This window comes from Orcinus orca, chromosome 8 (genome assembly GCF_937001465.1).
Source record: "Orcinus orca chromosome 8, mOrcOrc1.1, whole genome shotgun sequence".
Taxonomy (NCBI): Eukaryota; Metazoa; Chordata; class Mammalia; order Artiodactyla; family Delphinidae; genus Orcinus; species Orcinus orca.
In genome coordinates, this window is record NC_064566.1 from 78908470 (window position 1) to 78926876 (window position 18407).

The window sequence follows — 18407 nt, forward strand, 5'->3', positions numbered from 1 at the left end:
CTCCTTCCCTTTCTTCCTTCTTTTCCTTTTATTTTAAAATAAGGGCTAGAAATTTTCAAGCTAAACTTTTTTTTTTTTTTTTTTTTTAAGCACCCCTCCGAAGGGGCCGGGTTTTCTTCTTCTGGGGACTGATGCTGCCTCTTGCTCTCCGGGATTGGTTGAGAGTAAACTAGAAATACTTTCAGGGGCGGAGAAACTGGGAGTGCCCTGGGAGTGCGAGTGGACTCTAGGCTGCAGAACTGCTAAGAGCGGCCCTCGAAGGAGGAAGCCTTTGCCCCTCCGCTCGCGAGGCAGCAGCGGGGGCGCACCGCAGAGGCACCGGTCCCCGGAGGCCCCGCGGGCCACACGGTGAGATGTGGAATCCCCCTGCGCGAAACCGAGTCGACCTTTGTCGCCTGGCGCCGCGCGCGCTGGCTGTGCGCTGGGGCCCTGGTGCTGGCCGCCTGCCTCTTCGTCCTCGGCTTCCTCTTCGGTACGGGGCCCTCGCCACGGACAACCCTGAGCCTACCCGGCTGTTTGGCGGTTCGCGGGACTCCGTGCCAGCTGCCGCGTGGGGCCAGCTGCTGGTCTCCCGGTCTCCCGGGGGGTGGGGGGCGGTGACCGGGTTGGGGGAACGTGGGGACGAGCACCCGCGAGTTAGGTAGGAGTTGCTGGGGGCGGTGCACAGGTTCTGGACGGTCTACTGTAGGACTGTCACCCAGGGTAAGGAGTAGAACGGAGAGACTCAAAGTGAACTTGAGAAAGTTCCAACTGCTGAGGCCCTGCGAGCAATCGGTACGTTTTAGCAGGAGCGCCGGATCTCTGGGGGCATTTGCTAGGTCGTCCAAGGAGCTTTGCAAGAAACGACTCTTACCTGTTTGGGGTCTTTATCTAGTGCCTGTGCCTGGACCTGCTTCGTGTATACAGTAGGTAGAACTCAGGGCACTGCTGCGTGGGAGCCCTATTCTCTCATTCTTTCGTCCTGGGGAGTAAATAAAGAGGAACATTTAGGAGCTAACCGGCTGACATTGTCAGTGCTCTGAACAGATCCTTAATAGCAGTTCTTGAGCGTTTTCCCCTGTGTACTGATTTGCAGACTTAACCCAACTCTCCATGATAACCAGGGGGCAGCACAGATTTGCTGAGACTCTTTTAAATTCTAATATTAACTCTGCAACTTCTCTGTGTCCTTGAGCGAGTTACCGAGTCTCTCTGAGCCACAGTTTGTCAACCTTTGTAAGAATACTATCTGTAACTTAGTGGGAATCGTAAACGAAATAGCATCTAAAGCTCCTCGCACAGTACTGGGGTATTGGCACTTTTTCAAAATTCTTTCCTGGTGAGGAGATGCTTCTAACTGGACATTAATGCACAGGACTAGCGTTAAGGTATAGCCTGGTAGTTCGGCCCTACTCTGAATTCTGGGTCCCCTTTCTGGGATTTAGAAGACCAGGGCATAGACCAACTAAGCTGGCTCAAATTCAGCCTCTTCTTGCTTGTTGTGTAACCTTTGAGCCACACTCTGCTCATAACTAGCATGTGGATATTAGGGTTATTGTGGGGCTTAGATAAGTGTGCTCGTTAAGGGCACACTTCAACTCGAGTTTCAGTTTTCTCAGCTGTACAACGTGGGCAAGGGTAGCATGAGGATTAAGATCTTCTGCATCTTTTAAAAGCATTTTATTCGTCCCAGTATAGCCCTCAGCCCCATCCCTATATTCACTGCTCAATGGCTGTGCGTTCTTTATTAATGTTTGTTAATTTTTTTCCTAGGATTCTCTGCTCCCTCCCTCCCACAGGCCTCCGTCCTCTTTATCCAGCTCATTTTTTAGATCTCGATTCAAGCATTTCATCCTCCGAATGCCCTTATCCTACAGTCTAATCCAAGTCCCTTTATTTTACATACTGGTGGAACTGTATTTCCATTTGCTGCCAACCATTTATTTCAATATGCGTGTATATATGCATGTGTGTAACGTGTATGTGATTAATAACTGGAAAGCTCCATGAAAGCTAGCTGGGTGATTTAGGTAACCATTTTATGCACAGATCATATCATTTATCTAAATAAACTATGTCACGAAGCCAACTACCAGGGCTAATGGCTCTACGCGATCTGGCTACCCATTGCCTCTAGTCTCTGTATTCACTGTGTGTCTTGCAGAGATGTTGGGTGAATTGGAGTTTCACTGTAGCTCTCTGAAGCTGAACTTTTGAAGCCTACTTCAACTGCAAGCACAAAATATTTAAGCATATTTGGCTTTAGTTTCAGAACCAGAACAAATTACAAGTCTGAATTGCCTTCAACTCTTTGAAATAATTTATGTACTTGAAATATACTCATAATTAATTCATTACAAACATTTACTAAATGCTTATTCTGGGTCAGCAGAGGCGTCGTCACTGGGGATAAAAGGTTTAAGGAGAAAGAAGGTGGATCTCCTCTTTGCCTTCATTTTTCCCATCAGTTGAACCATCTTCAATTTTAGTGCTAATTTCATAAAACATTTCTTAGAATAACAGCAATGCTTATTGAAATTGGATTAAAAAAATATGTTGCAACTGATTTGTAATTAAGTCTGTCTGCATGATTTTTTTTCCAATGGAAGTAGGCAAGAGCAATGAAACTTCAGAAAATCTCAGTTAATACCAGAGGTCATTGATGTTTTATATATGATAAATACAATAATAAGGAGAGATAGGCCCTGTCTATAAGCTCATATCTCATTCCTATATTTGTTTGTATTTTACAGGATGGTTTATAAAATCCTCCAGTGAAGCTACTAACATTCCACCGCATAATGTGAAGAAAGCATTTTTGGATGAGTTGAAAGCAGTGAACATCAAGACATTCTTGTAGTAAGCATATACTTAAAAGTTTATTATTCTGTTTAGAAGTTTTGATCCAATATTTCATAAACAGAAACTGACTTTTTAAAAGGTTTTATTACTGAAGATCTTGTATCATGTTTCATCTGGAGAGGATTGTACCTTCTGCTGAACTTTATCATGATAGATGTTTTAAAGCAGGTGTCAGCAAACTCTTTCTGTAAAGGTCCAGCTTTTGTAGGCCAGCTGATCTCTGTCCCAACTACTCAGCTCTGCTATTGTAGCACCAAAAAAGTGATAGTAAATACGTAATTGAATAAGTGTGACAGTTTCGATAAAACTTTATTTGTAGGCACTGAAATTTAAATTTCATATAAATGATATGTCACAAAATATTATTCGTCTTGATTTTTTTCACCTATTTAAAATGTGATAACCATTTTTAGCTTGTGGGCTGTACAAAGAAAGGAAGTGAGCTGGATTTGGTCAGTGAAACATAGTTTGCTGACGCGTGTTTCAGAGGAAGATAGTATATTTTAGTCAAAAGAATAAATTTTGGACTTCGAAGTCAGACATACGCAAGTTTAAATTCCATCTTCGCCCATTGATATTAAAGTAAGTTTGAGTGAATATTTAACCTTCCTGAGCCATCATTTTCACCTCTATAAAATGGGGATAGTGATATTGTTCTGATGAGCATGAAATTAGAGAGCATATATGTGACCTAGTGTAAACACCAGCTCCCTATTTCCTGAAATAGCTATCCCTGGTGTAGGGAAAAAGGGGTAAATGAGTAAATATAAAAAGGATTTGCAAGGCTACTAAAAATAAAACACTTTTATTGAATAATTGATTGGAATACTTAGCTTTTTCAAAGTGACATACTTGAAGTCCTGATAACGATTAAAGGACTGCTTAGTGAATACAAGTTATAATTTTATGTAAAAACAGTCAAGTAAATATATATATATGTATAGATGTACATACACTTAGTCATACAAACACATATGTCTATTTAATTACGATAGAATTAAAACTATGAATAAAATTTGCTAGGGCACCTATCAAGTCTTTGGAAGGGCCATTTCAAGTGAGAGACCCAGAAGCTTAAATTTGGTGGAAATCCTTCTGCCTCTTGCACTTCTTTTACTATAATTATGTATAATAGGTATAATAAAAGTGGAAGTCTGGCGAGATATAATCTTCACTCCTAGACAGGGTTGCTGCCTCTGCTTCATTTTTCCTTTTCTAACCTGTGAGATGGAGTGACCAGCAAAGAAATAAAATGAATGCCTGCCTCTAGCTCACTTTCTGGGCCGTCAGCTTCTTGCTTATTCTCCGTGGCCTTGACCAATCTCCTCTAACTGTTTAGAACTCAAGGATTTTCATCATTAACAAACAAAAGAAAGAGATTAACGGAACCCCCCACTCACCCCTCCAAGGACCACAGAACCTCCAGAAGCCTCCTGGACTCTCCAGAATTCCAATTTGCCATTTGTCCATCAGAGTGCTTTCAGTCTATTTAGACCCTTAGGTTAGGGGTCATTAGAGCCTCAGGTCCTCTGTCTTGTTCCCCTTTCTAATCCTTTGCTTTACTACTAAAAATGCTCTACTACTTCTAAGTCACCTGACTCTCAATAGTGGCTGGGGGGGCTGTTAAGTAGGGGCTGCCTTTTCAGTCTTCCTTGGGGTGCAAGGTTGTCCTATGTTTTCCCTTTTGTTTTGTAACATCTAGTTAAAATCTCAGATCTGTTCACTATTTTGCATGTCTTTAGAGGGAATTTCCTTCTCCACCCTGTTCTGAAAGACAAGATTATTTCAGAAGAGTGTCTTAGCTTTCACTGATCTACATTTGAATACCAGTTCCATCTTTCACTGGCTGTCTTTAAGTCATCTAACTTCTGCAAGCACTGTGCATTTGTAAACCAGATGCAATGTATGAAAACAGGAATACCAATAGCTCCCTTTATTAATTGAGATAACATAATGATCCTTGGAACATATATAAACTTTTCTAGCCAGACAGAGATGTATGAGCCTATTTGTTTTGTTAATACATGTTGTTGGCTATTTTGGATAATTTGTAAATTATTCTTCTTATTAGGAAATAACTGGATATTCTAATAGAATCAAGACAGTGTGACACACTTCTCAATTGATTAAAACAAAAAAAATGAACTTCTGTTTCTTAGCAGTTGTCTAATTGAGCCTCAAATCTTTGTGAATTAGTGAGGTAGCAATATTCTCCCCGTGTATGGATGAGAAATTGAAGACATGGCCAGGATTACACAACAAGTTAGTGGCAAAACCTGTAACGCACTGATTTTGTGGCCAGTTGATTTATTTATCCTTGGAAACAAATCTTTTTTCCTACTCATCATTTTCAGGATTAACTTTGCTCCAAATGAGTGGGTTCTAAACCTGATCATAGAACACCATTGCATCTTGGTGGGTAATGACAAAACTTTTACCAGGAATTTCACTCATAATGTTACCTAACCAAACTTGGGTCTGCTAGCCTGCTGTGCAGCAAAGCCAGTCTACTGCCACCAGGTTGAGGTGAAGGAGTCCAGCATTTACTGTAGGGCGTCAAATAGGGAGAACAGACAGCTTATGATCAAAAGACCAGAAATCCCAGGTGGCTTTCAGGGGAGGGTTTTTTTTCTTTTTAAAGCATTATATATAATTCCTTCTCTCCTTTATTATTTTTTTTATTTTTTATTTTTTTTTTTGCGGTACGCGGGCCTCTCACTGTTGTGGCCTCTCCCATTGTGGAGCACAGGCTCTGGACGCGCAGGCTCAGCGGCCATGGCTCACGGGCCCAGCTGCTCTGCGGCATGTGGGATCTTCCCAGACCGGGGCACGAACCCGTGTCCCCTGCATCGGCAGGTGGACTCTCAACCACTGCGCCACCAGGGAAGCCCTCTCCTTTATTTTTATAGGCAAAATACTTTAGATGATCCTAAAATATTTTTCCCATTTGATTTTTTTTTAACGTTTTTATTGGAGTATATTTGCTTTACAATGGTGTGTTAGTATCTGCTTTATAACGAAGTGAATCAGTTATACATATACATATATCCCCATATCTCTTCCCTCTTAAGTCTCCCTCCCTCCCATCCTCCCTATCCCACCCTTCTAGGTGGTCACAAAGCACCCAGCTGATCTCCCTGTGCTATGCGACTCCTTCCTAGCTATCTAAAGGGGAGGGTTTTGAAAGGCAACATTTGGGGTGAGGGTTGCAGCTCATGGACTTTACTCTGATTGGTTGCTGGTGAGGTAACAGGATGATGTTTTGGAAATCTGAATCATCAACCTTCTGGTTCCAACTAGTCTAGGGTCTGTGTGATTCTGGTCAGCATGTAGTCACCATCCTCCACCTGGGTGGGGTTCTTAGTTTCTGCAGAACAGCCCAAAAATGTGCATCAGGTTGTTATACTGTTTAAACTATCATTACTTTCTTGCTTGACCGCTTTTCCTTTGTTTCTCTATTCCCTCACTTCCCTAATTAGTAACTGCTTGAGTCTGCTCTTTGGAACCCAAGGAAGGCCTAGAAGACTAAAGCCTTTTACTACAAAAAAGAAATGGGGGACACTGAGGGGCTCTTGTACCTGGGAGGGGCCTGCAGGGTACTGCTTGGTTTCCGTCCCCCCTTTTGTCTGATACTTCTTAATCCTGAGAGGACCAGGGGCAGAATGAGAAAGAGAATAAAGCTTTGGCTAGAGAGGTTAATCATAAACTTGGCAGGGGAGCTCGGTTTTAGGGGGACTCAGTTTCAATAATAAAGTCTAATAATGATCTCCTTTGTGTGTGTGTGAGCAGGTTCAAGACTCCCATAACAATTCTTCTCTCATGTAAGAATAGAGTTCTAGCTGTGACTTCAGGAAATATGCATAATCTGCATCTAGTTCTGTTACAGTTTGGATTTGTGTAATATGGAAGAAAATAGCAACTTGTTGGCTATTTTCTGTTTTCTTTGCAGGTATCCATTGATGAAGGAATATATAGACTCCTCAGCTGGCTCTTAAAATTGTGTTCTTTTCATTACTTTATTTTGTAAATACATATTAGAAATCCCATGTAAGGTTTTTTTGTTTTGTTTTGTTTTGTTTTTGTTTGTTTTTTTGCGGTACACGGGCCTCTCACTGTTGTGGCCTCTCCCGTTGCGGAGCACAGGCTCCGGACGCGCAGGCTGAGCGGCCATGGCTCACGGGCCCAGCCGCTCCGTGGCATATGGGATCCTTCCGGGCCAGGGCACGAACCCGTGTGTCCTGCATCGGCAGGCGGACTCTCAACCACTGCACCACCAGGGAAGCCCTAGAAATCCCATGTAAGGTTTTAAGCCCCTAAAAATTTATTGGATGAGGGCTTCCCTGGTCCCGTGATCCATGGCCGCTGAGCCTGCGCGTCCGGAGCCTGTGCTCCGCAACGGGAGTGGCCTCAATGGTGAGGCCCGCGTACTGCAAAAAAAACATTTATTGAATGAGACTTTTAATACTATTTTTGTAAATACAATTTAAATGATTTTAATATAATTATAAAATTAATCACCAGAATCCCCCTCCTCCTTTTTTTTTAAAGATACACAATAGAATCAAACATTTGAAATTGGGATCATAATAGCCATTTTGGCTATTAGTTTTTTTTAAATCACCATCAGGATGGAAGTATGTTGAGTTTAGAAAAATCTACATATTTAGAACCAGAAATTCATGAAGTTCAAGAAGTTCATGAGCTAGAAATAAATCGGTGTCTTATCATGATACATGATGCTTTGTCGTATGGGATTTTTTGTTTTTTCTTGAAGGGGTTTGAAAATACCAATGAACTGAATCTTCAGGGAAAGAACAAATTTCCAAGAAAGAGAAATTTAAAACAAATAAAATCACCAGTATCTGGACATATTAAATGAGAAATTAATCTATTCATGAAAGTATTTGTGGTAGCTAAAATCTTAGCCACATAGTTTATTTGTTAAAGATATTTGTGGTCAGACTAATTCTCATCGTTGATTTTAAGTATTATACTTACTTAATAAGTAAATGCACTACAAAAGATTCAGTTTGAGCTTGTGTAAGTATGTTCAGATTACTCCTTAAAGAAGGCACTTTAAAATGGTTGCTAATCAAGAGGTTTCTCACTTGGCTCTAACTTTCAGTATTTAAAAATAAATGTAATTATCAGTAGTTCTTGGCATGTCACAGCTTGATCTTTGGATGAAAATATTTTTATCTTCCAATTATATTTTACAAGGTGAAGTAAACAGATAATTCCATGAAAGTTCAAACATGCATTCTTTCTTAAGAAAGAATATAACACTTTCCTCATCTGATATATAGAGATACATCTTCAGGACTGCATGTAACAATTCTCTACAAAGATCAGTTTTTTCTAATTTTTCTCTTGAATGAGTATAAATTGGAGCATGAAAATTTCAAAACACACTTGAAAATCTATTTGATGCAATAATAGTGCCATTTTGCTTTTTTTTTTTTTTTTTTTTGCATTATGCGGGCCTCTCACTGTTGTGGCCTCTCCCGTTGCGGAGCACAGGCTCCGGACGTGCAGCCTCAGCGGCCATGGCTCATGGGCTCAGCCGCTCCGCGGCATGTGGGATCTTCCTGGACCGGGACACGAACCCATGTCCCTTGCATCCGGCAGGCGGACTCTCAACCACTGCGCCACCAGGGAAGCCCCCACTTTGCTTTTTTAATGTATAACACCTCAAAGTATTTTTTAATGTAGATCAGCCTTATTTGGTTGTTGATTTAAGATAAAGTCTGACTAAAAATTTCTAACCACTTTCAATTTTTGTTCAACAGTAATTTTACACGGATACCACATTTAGCTGGAACAGAACAAAACTTTCAGCTTGCAAAGCAAATTCAATCTCAGTGGAAAGAATTTGGCCTGGCTTCTGTTGAGTTAGCCCTTTATGATGCCCTGTTGTCCTATCCAAATAAGACTCATCCCAACTACATCTCAATAATTGATGAAGATGGAAATGAGGTAAAAAGAAAGAAAGAAAAAATAAGTCCCCCTGGTCTACTATTTTGAAATACCTTATGTGAAAGAATGCCCTCTACCATGTCCAAATACTGATAGAAATCAATATTGACACTTGTGAATGATGCCTTTTATAATCTTATTACTGGTGCCAACTCTTTCTTATGATGTTTGAATTTATGTGATGTTGGAAAGATTCTGAAAAATTGATGTTTCATGACATTTGCTATTTTTTAGTATTGTACACTAATATAAAATATGATACATTAGTAAACTTCTAAGCAACTAAATTGATACATTTTTGAAAGGTTTGGACTATAAAAGATCATGCATAGATTTGAAGATGCTAGAAAATTCAGAGAAGTGCTGTTTGAGCTAGCAGGTTTTTATTGGTACTTAATGATTAAATCTCATATGATCATGTGTTCAGCTCTGTGCCCAGAACTTGGGTGTGGTCATTTGGAAGGAGGAGAATTTGGAGAGAAATACTATAGAATTATATCTACACTAAAAAATTTACAATCTTCTTTGTTAGTTAGGGCACTTGGGAAAGAAGATAATACAAGTAATTGAGGTATTTCTTATCACGATATATATTCAATATGAAAGCTCATAAAATATAACTCAACATTCATCCCTATTTGCCTTACAGCTACCATATTTAAAGTAGCCCCTTTTACTCTGGATAGCTTCTTTCAGTCCTTTGGTTAGCTGGGCCTTCTAAATTGCATATAGCTTCAGATATGTTCAGTTTGATCAGTCAACTAAAAATGTCATGTGATTTAAGTATATATAAATTTTTAATCACCTCCCCTTATTGACTAGTGAATCAGCCTCTTCTTAATGATTAATATGTTGTTTTACAGTCAGTGATGTAATCCCATGCTAAATTTCCTAATATGAGTTGAAAGTTTCCATATTCACTATTTTCAATTATAGTAGTTAATACAGTTTAACTTTTAAAAATATTATCAAACTATTTCAAAATTTTAAAAATATTTTTAAGGTAGGTATGGGGAATACTGATATACTTCCTATGGTCCCATAACCTTTATTAAATAAGCAGGGGCATATCTATATAATTAAGTATTAAGGGGTCTTTAAATGTATATTTAGGAAGATTATTTAATGATGTAATAAAATATTGGTAATGTTAAAAAAATACACATACTTAAACCAAATTTGATCTATCAAATTTGGCAATTGTGTGCAATGAGGAAAATAGCAAACTTTCAATTCTCTTCTTTTTTCCTTGCTCTTCACTTCCAATCTTGACTGTACCTTTGCTATTATTTCATTTCATTGTTTCTTTTTGCTATTATAAGCACTTATGAAATTTCTAAAGCCTGTCACTTAATGTAAACCTATCTTTTAGAAGTTTCATTTTGGAGATTTTCCTGAATGGTGTTAGCTGCCAAAAGCTTATTAACTTTTTTGGAAGTTATATCATTGAATCATTTTTATTTTTACCCAAGTTTTACCTGCACATAAAGAATCACACAGTTCTCCAAAGGGCCCCTCTATATCCCCCTTCCCTGAGGCAATCACTGTTCAACACTGAGTTGATTCTTTTGGTATTTACTTCTGTTTCTTTAAATGACATGCTTGTATTGCTTGTGTTTCAGACTCAGGCACTATCTTTTGACCTTGTGACAGTTCAGCTCTATTTTCACCCCAACTACAAATGCTCTTTTACTGTGTCCCCATCTCCCAGTTTAATTACTGTGACTATTCATAGCCAAGCTATGTGGTAAACTGCAAACTTTTACTTTCCTGCATGACACAGAGGAGTTCCCCTTCCCACAGGCAACAAATATGATTAGCATTTTATAGATTCTGCAAGAAATATTTTTAATACTATATGCAATATTTTATCTTTGTTTACTAAGGATAACGTGCCATATGGATTGAACTATATACATTGCCTTTTTTATGTCACAAAAAGTAAATAGAAATTTGTAAACCAAAATTATTTTAGTTATACTCAGAATACATAATTTGAAGCTATATTAGTGAATTTTGGATAGTGAGCAGTGCTCACTGGTGTATTGTCTACCTTTGATAAAGTCACCCAAAAGACTCTTTTCCGTCACCTTAAGAAACTTTTCCTACTTGTTAGAATAACTCATAAACTTGATGTAAAATCCACCTGCTCAGTGGTGTTGTAAAATTGAAGATTACCGTAAAGGCAAGTCAAGTGAGACGAGCTTGAGTACTTCCTTGGCTGAAAGACTTGCTGATGGGATGACTTTGTCTCTAGATGGATTTTCATTGCACTTTAGTATAGTTTTTCTTATAATCTTTCCCAGTGATTCAGCTTCATTTGTACCCTATGTGGACCACAGAAAAATTATGGGAAAGATGGAAGATATGGGAATTTTTGAAGAGTAGTAGTTGATTTTGTTTCATTTTAGGTTCTATCAGCATCAGAAGTAGGTAACTGGTGCTCTAGTCAGTACAATATAATGTCAGCTCAGAGTCACTCCGCATCTCCCACAACCCTTTGCATTACTGCACGGACCAGGACTTATAGTTTAACATGAAAAATGAGTGGTGATAGCAGGTGTCCTTGACTTGAATGTTTTCAATGTTTCACCTTAATTTTGATATTTGTATCAGGTTACGTTAATTCACTTCCTTTCCAAGTTTACTAAGACTTTTTGTCATGGATTTATGTTGAATTTTATCAACAAATTTTTTCTTTTTTTTGGATATCTTTTGAGATGAGCGTATAATTTTTCTTTTTCACAATGATAATTATATTAAATGATATTCTAATATTAGACTAATCTTACATTTTTGAAATTTGTAATATTAGTAGTAGAGTTTTCAACTCATATATCTATATATATTCAGTTTATATTCATAGCATGTTTGGCTTGTATTTCTGCAATTTGCTTATTGGGGTATAATTTCTAGATTAGACCTGCCTTATAAAATGAGCTGAGTTTTTAATCTCTGAAATAGGTTGTGTTATACTTAAACAATCTTTTACTTTCATCTTTCAAACTCAAAGGAAAAGCAGTTGGTTTTGATACTTTGTTTTGTGGGAGATTTTAAAGTACTGATTCAATTATTTTTATTGTTATAGGACTATTTAGATTTTAAAAAATGCATCCTTATGTCAGTTTTAATAAATTTTTTAAATGCATTTTTCCATTTCATGTAAGTTTTCAATTATTGGCATAGTTCTTCCTAGTATTTTCTTATTACATTTTTGAATCTGTGCTACATCTATAGATACGACTCTTTTTCAACTCTTAATATTATTTATTTGTGCTTACCTTATATATTTTTCTTATTGACATTGACAGAGATATGTCCATTTTACCTGTATTTTCAAAGAATAAACCTTCAGCTTTGGCAATCATTTCTTGTATATATGTTTTATGTTTCATTAATTTTGTTCTTACTTAATATAATTTCCTCTTTTACCTTCCTGGTGTCTATTTTGCTGTTCTTTGTAACATTTTCAGTTGAAAATTTATTGATGTTCAACCTTTCTTCTTTTCTAATATGAGTATTTAAAACCATAAATTTCCTTCTAAGAGCCACTTCAACCAGATCTCACAAGTTTGGAGAAGTGCTTTAGTTATCATTAATATCTTAATATTTTCTACGTTCTATGTTTTCATCTTTGAGCCTTGGAGCTATTTAGGGGTATTTTTAAAATTCCAAATTTAAAAGTTATTCCACTCTTGGTTTGATCTGATTTTCTAACTTAACTACATTGTGATCAGATAATGTGGTTTGTATGACACTAGTCATTTGGCAATTGTTGAGGCTTCCTTTATAGCCTATTATGTGGTCAATTTTTATAAATGTGTTTCTTTGAAAACAATGTATTCAGTTGTTGAGTTTAATGATCTTATATTTGTTCATTAGTTCAAGTTTGTTAATTGTTTGGCTAAAATCGCCTTTATCCTTGATGTAGTCTTATTTTGTCTGCAATCTTTATTAATTGCTGGGAAAGGAATGTTAGATTATCTCACTATAGTGGTGGATTATTTTTATTTCCCTTTGGAATTCTGTCAGTTTCTTCTTCCTGTAGCTTGGAGCTCTCTTTTAGAGGTAGTGGTTTGGAACGTAAAAAAAAATTGATTCCTACTAAACAATGTCAGTGATACACTTAAAAGATTATATTATATTTGGTTCAAAGTGAATTTAACATTGATTTGCTCCCAAGTAATTATCTTAGCATTTTTATAAGTGACTAAGAATATTGTACGCTGTTATTTTTATTTGGGAATTAAAGTTTTCCTTCTAAATCAAAAGCTAGTGCTTATACATCCTCTAAGGGTCTCTAAGTTTATCATCTCATGAAATCCTTATAGCCTCTAGCACAGTGCTGGCTCTTTGATCTGTATCTTTAAAATACCAAAGGCTTCATTAACCATCTACTGACAGAAAGAGATAGTACACACTTCCTTTTTTGGTTATAGTAATGAAACTTTACCTCATTTGCCTCTGATTTTTATGTTTTGTTTCTCTAGATTTTCAACACATCATTATTTGAACCACCTCCTCCAAGATATGAAAATGTTTCAGATGTTCCACCTTTTAGTGCCTTTTCTCCACAAGGTATGCCAGAGGTAAAAATGCATGCAATAAAATAAAAATAACAAAGAGAACTTCCTTATACATACAAGCAATAATTAAAGAGGTATTAAGAAGGTTTTTGATGTAATCCAAATTCATCTTTTTTTACATTGAAGAAATAGAATTTCTTAGTAATAAAAAGGAATACATACTACTTTGTGTTCGTAGTTTTTTTAAGATAATAAAATTTACTATACTGAGATGGAGAAATCCAAAATGTACATTTATTGACTTTTGACAAATGCATACACCTGTGTAATTCAAACCCCATCAGCATATAGAATACTACTATCACTTCAGAAAGTACTTTTAAGCCCCTTCTCAATCAACTCCACACACTCTCAAGGCAATCATTCTTCTGATTTTTTTTTTTTGCCACCTTTGATTAGTTTTGCCTATACTAGAAATTCATATAGATAGAATTGATAGCATGTAATCATTTGTGTCTATTTTCTTTCACTAAGCATAGGGTCTGTGAAATTCACATGTTTTGCATTTATCAGTAGATTGTTCCTTTTTATTGCCAAGTAATTTCCATTGTATGAAAATACTACATATCTTACTACCACTGTATAACTTGGACTAATTTTCAAAGAACTTGAATGAGAATTTGAAATTGTTGCCATTTTCAAGTGAAGAGTACGAATGTCCGTTTTAGAAAATGTTATGTGGTTTACTCAATAAAGCAGTGTCGGGGCTTCCCTGGTGGCGCAGTGGTTGAGAGTCTGCCTGCCGATGCAGGGGACACGGGTTCGTGCCCCGGTCCGGGAGGATCCCACATGCTGCGGAGCCGCTGGGCCCGTAAGCCATGGCCGCTGAGCCTGCGCGTCCGGAGCCTGTGCTCCGCAATGGGAGAGGCCACAACAGTGAGAGGCCCGTGTACCACCAAAAAAAAAAATAAAGAATAAAGCAGTGTGTATAACTATCATCTGAGATGTCACAGTAAATCCCCAGATTCTTGCATAGTACTTTTTTTTAATAAGAAAGTTAAATTTGAAAGAGTTGAATATAATTTATTAATGTCTTTTAAAATGTTATGTCTCCTACCATAATATTTAACATTAAGTAGATTCAGTTTTGGACATACTGAGTTTCAGGTGCCTAAGATATATTCCAAGAAGTTGCTAATAGACAGTTGGGCATATTGAAGTATCACTCAATAGGGAGATAAGGGCTTGACTATCATCGAAACATCCTAAGTAAAAAATTTACATTTAGAATTGAATTTATTTATTTATTTATTTATTTTTTGCGGAAAAAAGGAAAAATAGCTCTTATTTTTCTTAAATCTGAAGAAATGACAGAAAATGTGTTTTTATTTTGAGGTGGAGTTTACATGTAACAAAATGCACAGGTCTTGAGTTAATTCAATAAATTTTTTAAATTGCATGTATCTATATCACTCAAAATAAGATATAGGACATTTCTGTGACTCCAGAAAGTTCTCTGGTGCCCCTTTCTGGTGAATTTTTGCCATATCCCCCTAGAAGCAACCACTTCCTGATATCTGTCATCATTGATTAGTTTGGTTTTGAACTTCATATAAATGGAATCAGATAGTAGCTATTCTTTTGTGTGTTGGTGGAAAATCAAATAACAGTCAAGCTAAGAAGAAAGAAAAGAGAATTTTATTTGAGTCAAACTGAGGATTATAACCCAGGGAACAGATTTGCAGAAGCTCTGAGAACTGTTCCATTGGTCAGGAGTTAGAGATGCAATTTTTTGCATTTCTGAGACAAAGAATTTCTGTGTTATATTGACAGGTTAGCATTCTACATAAAGTTGATCAAAGATGTTTTGGTCAATACAGCTCCCTGTATGGGATGAAAAAGAAATTAAAATAACCTTAAAACTACAACGTTGGTGTCTGAATAAAGCAGCCATTTTTCTTAAAGGTTGAGTACATCCTCCTGTTTGAGGAGGTCTGGTTAATGTACAATACAGATGCACATTGCACATTGGGAAAGGCCTACCACAAAGCAGGCATACTATTCTTTTCCTTTCTTAGACTGATTTCCCGGTCGTAGAAAAGTTTATGATTTTCCCTCATCATTTGCCTTGCTGCTCTCACTCAGTACAACGATTAGAGATTAGTTATGTTATTGTGTGTGTTAATAGTTTCTTCCCTGTACTTGCTGAGTAGAACTCTATTATGGGACTGTTCTACAAATTGCTTATTCATTCTCCTATTTACAAACAGCTGGACTGTGTCCCATATGGGCTACCTAGATTCAGCTGCTATGAGCAATTTTGTACAGGTGTTTTTGTGGACATATGTTTCCATCTTTCTTGGGTAAATACCTAGGAGTGTAATTGTTCTGCCACAGGGCATAATTCTGCATAACATTATTTTTCAAAGAAGTTATTTAAAGTGACTCTCTAATTATACATTCTTACAAGAATGTATGAGAGTTTCAGTTGCTCCACATTTTCGCTAACATTTGAAACTGTCTTTCTAATTGTAACAGTTCTAGTAGATGCAATTTAAGAATGTGTGTGTGTTTTTTTTTAACATCTTTATTGGAGTATAATTGCTTTACAATGGTGTGTTAGTTTCTGCTTTACAACAAAATGAATCAGTTATATATATACATACGTTCCCATATATCTTCCCTCTTGTGTCTCCCTCCCTCCCACCCTCCCTATCCCACCCCTCCAGGCGGTCACAAAGCACCGAGCTGATCTCCTGTGCTATGCGGCTGCTTCCCACTAGCTATCTACCTTAAGTTTGTTAGTGTATATATGTCCATGCCTCTCTCTCGCTTTGTCACAACTTACCCTACCCCCTCCCCATATCCTCAAGTCCATTCTCTAGTAGATCTGTGTCTTTATTCCTGTCTTACCCCTAGGTTCTTCATGACATTTTTTTTTTCTTAAATTCCATATATATGTGTTAGCATACGGTATTTGTCTCTCTCTTTCTGACTTACTTCACTCTGTATGACAGACTCTACGTGTATCCACCTCATTACAAATAGCTCAGTTTCGTTTCTTTTTATGGCTGAGTAATATTCCATTGTATATATGTGCCACATCTTCTTTATCCATTCATCCGATGATGGACACTTAGGTTGTTTCCATCTCCAGGCTATTTTAAATAGAGCTGCAATGAACATTTTGGTACATGACTCTTTTTGAATTATGGTTTTCTCAGGGTATATGCCCAGTAGTGGGATTACTGGGTCGTATGGTAGTTCTATTTGTAGTTTTGTAAGGAACCTCCATACTGTTCTCCATAGTGGCTGTATCAATTTACATTCTCACCAACTGTGCAAGAGGGTTCCCTTTTCTCCACACTCTCTCCAGCATTTATTGTTTGTAGAGTTTTTGATGATGGCCGTTGTGACCAGTGTGAGATGATATCTCAGTGTAGCTTTGATTTGCATTTCTCTAATGATAAACGATGTTGAGCATTCTTTCATGTGTCTGCTGGCAATCTGTATATCTTCTTTGGAGAAATGTCTATTTAGGTCTTCTGCCCATTTTTGGAGTGGGTTGTTTGTTTTTATAATGTTGAGCTGCATGAGCTGCTTGTAAATTTTGGAGATTGATCCTTTGTCAGTTGCTTCATTTGCAAATATTTTCTCCCATTCTGAGTGAACCCTATATTTCTAATAATTTGTCTATCAATGCAAATTAATGATTAGATTTTAATGAGAATGTTTCAGGTATTTACACATTAAGGATAATGCTTGTTAAGGATGTGTATATTTGTGTTCTGTACTTTTTTCCTGATTTTGTTTACATAGGCACTCTTTCTATAATGGTAGATTTTTATTTGCGTCCCCTATTTTATTATAACGTGATATGCTTGTACTTTTCTCTCTTTTCTCTTATGTTTATGTTTTTACACTTTTAATGGTCTACAAATTGCATTTTGGTTTCAGTCATCATTTCTATTGGGTGTTATGTTTTCTTTTGTAATTGTTTCAGCTTATATCATTGTTTTCCTTTCCCTAATTTTTCTTTTGGGTTAAGCCACCCAATTTCTTGAGTTGAGTGCTTAACTCCTTTCTTTTCAAGCTTGCTTAATGTCCTTACTGTTCAATTAGATATTCCTCTTTTTCTGTCTTATGATTTGTCCTAATTCTTTATTTTTAAATTTCAGCTTTATTGCTGTATAATTGACTTTTAAAATTGTAAAATATTCAGTCAACTTTATGGTGATTTGCTATACATTGTGAAAGGATTCCCCCCATCTAGTTAATTAACACATTTCCTTCATATATTTACTTTTTTTGGTAAGAACATTTAAATCCTACTCTTCTGGAAAATTTCAACTATACATCACGTTGTTATCAACTATAATCACCATGGTTAACATTAGCTCCTGAGACTTTTTTCACTGTGTACCCTTTTACCCTCCCTTCCCTGCCCTCCCCCGCATCCACTTTTCTACTCTGGTTCTGTAAGTTTTACTCTTTTTTTTTTTTTTAAGATTCCACATATAAGTGATACCACGCCATATTTGTCTTTCTCTGTCTTATTTTACTGGACATAATATCCTCCAAGACCATCCATATTGTTGCAAATGACAAAATTTCATTCTTTTTATGGCTGAGTAGTATTCCATTGTATCTATGTACCACATCTTCTGTATCCATTCAACCATCACTGGACATGTTGGTTGTTTCCATAGCTTATCCATTGTGAATGTGGGAGGGCAGATATCTCCTTGATATTGTTTTTATTTCCTTTAGCTATATACCCAGAAGTGAGACTGCAGCATCATATGGTGGTTCTAGTTACAATTTTTGAGGAACCTCCATACTGTTTTCCATAGTATGCACCATAGCTGCACCAGTTTACATGCCTACCAAAAGAGTGTACTTTTTGCCCTTAAATTCAAACTTTGAAATTAATATTGCTCTACAATTTTCTTTTACTTGATGTTAAATCAGTTTGTTTTGTCATCCACTTATTTTCAATATTTTGTACTTTCTTTAGGTTTGGCTTGGAAACTTCCATGAAGAGACTTGCTGCTACAGTGAGGT

General features: G+C 37.0%; 1 protein-coding gene across 1 annotated transcript in view; it reads left to right on the top strand.

Moving 5' to 3' along the window:
* The window catches only part of LOC117197602 (glutamate carboxypeptidase 2-like), a 37507-nt gene that overhangs the window by 9370 nt on the left and 9730 nt on the right, over window positions 1-18407 (top strand). The window contains exons 2-6 of the mRNA XM_049713838.1: window positions 248-472; window positions 2733-2838; window positions 8631-8817; window positions 13308-13406; window positions 18361-18405. Coding sequence (XP_049569795.1) covers window positions 248-472; window positions 2733-2838; window positions 8631-8817; window positions 13308-13406; window positions 18361-18405 — 662 coding nt within the window. The remainder of the gene's footprint in view (window positions 1-247; window positions 473-2732; window positions 2839-8630; window positions 8818-13307; window positions 13407-18360; window positions 18406-18407) is intronic.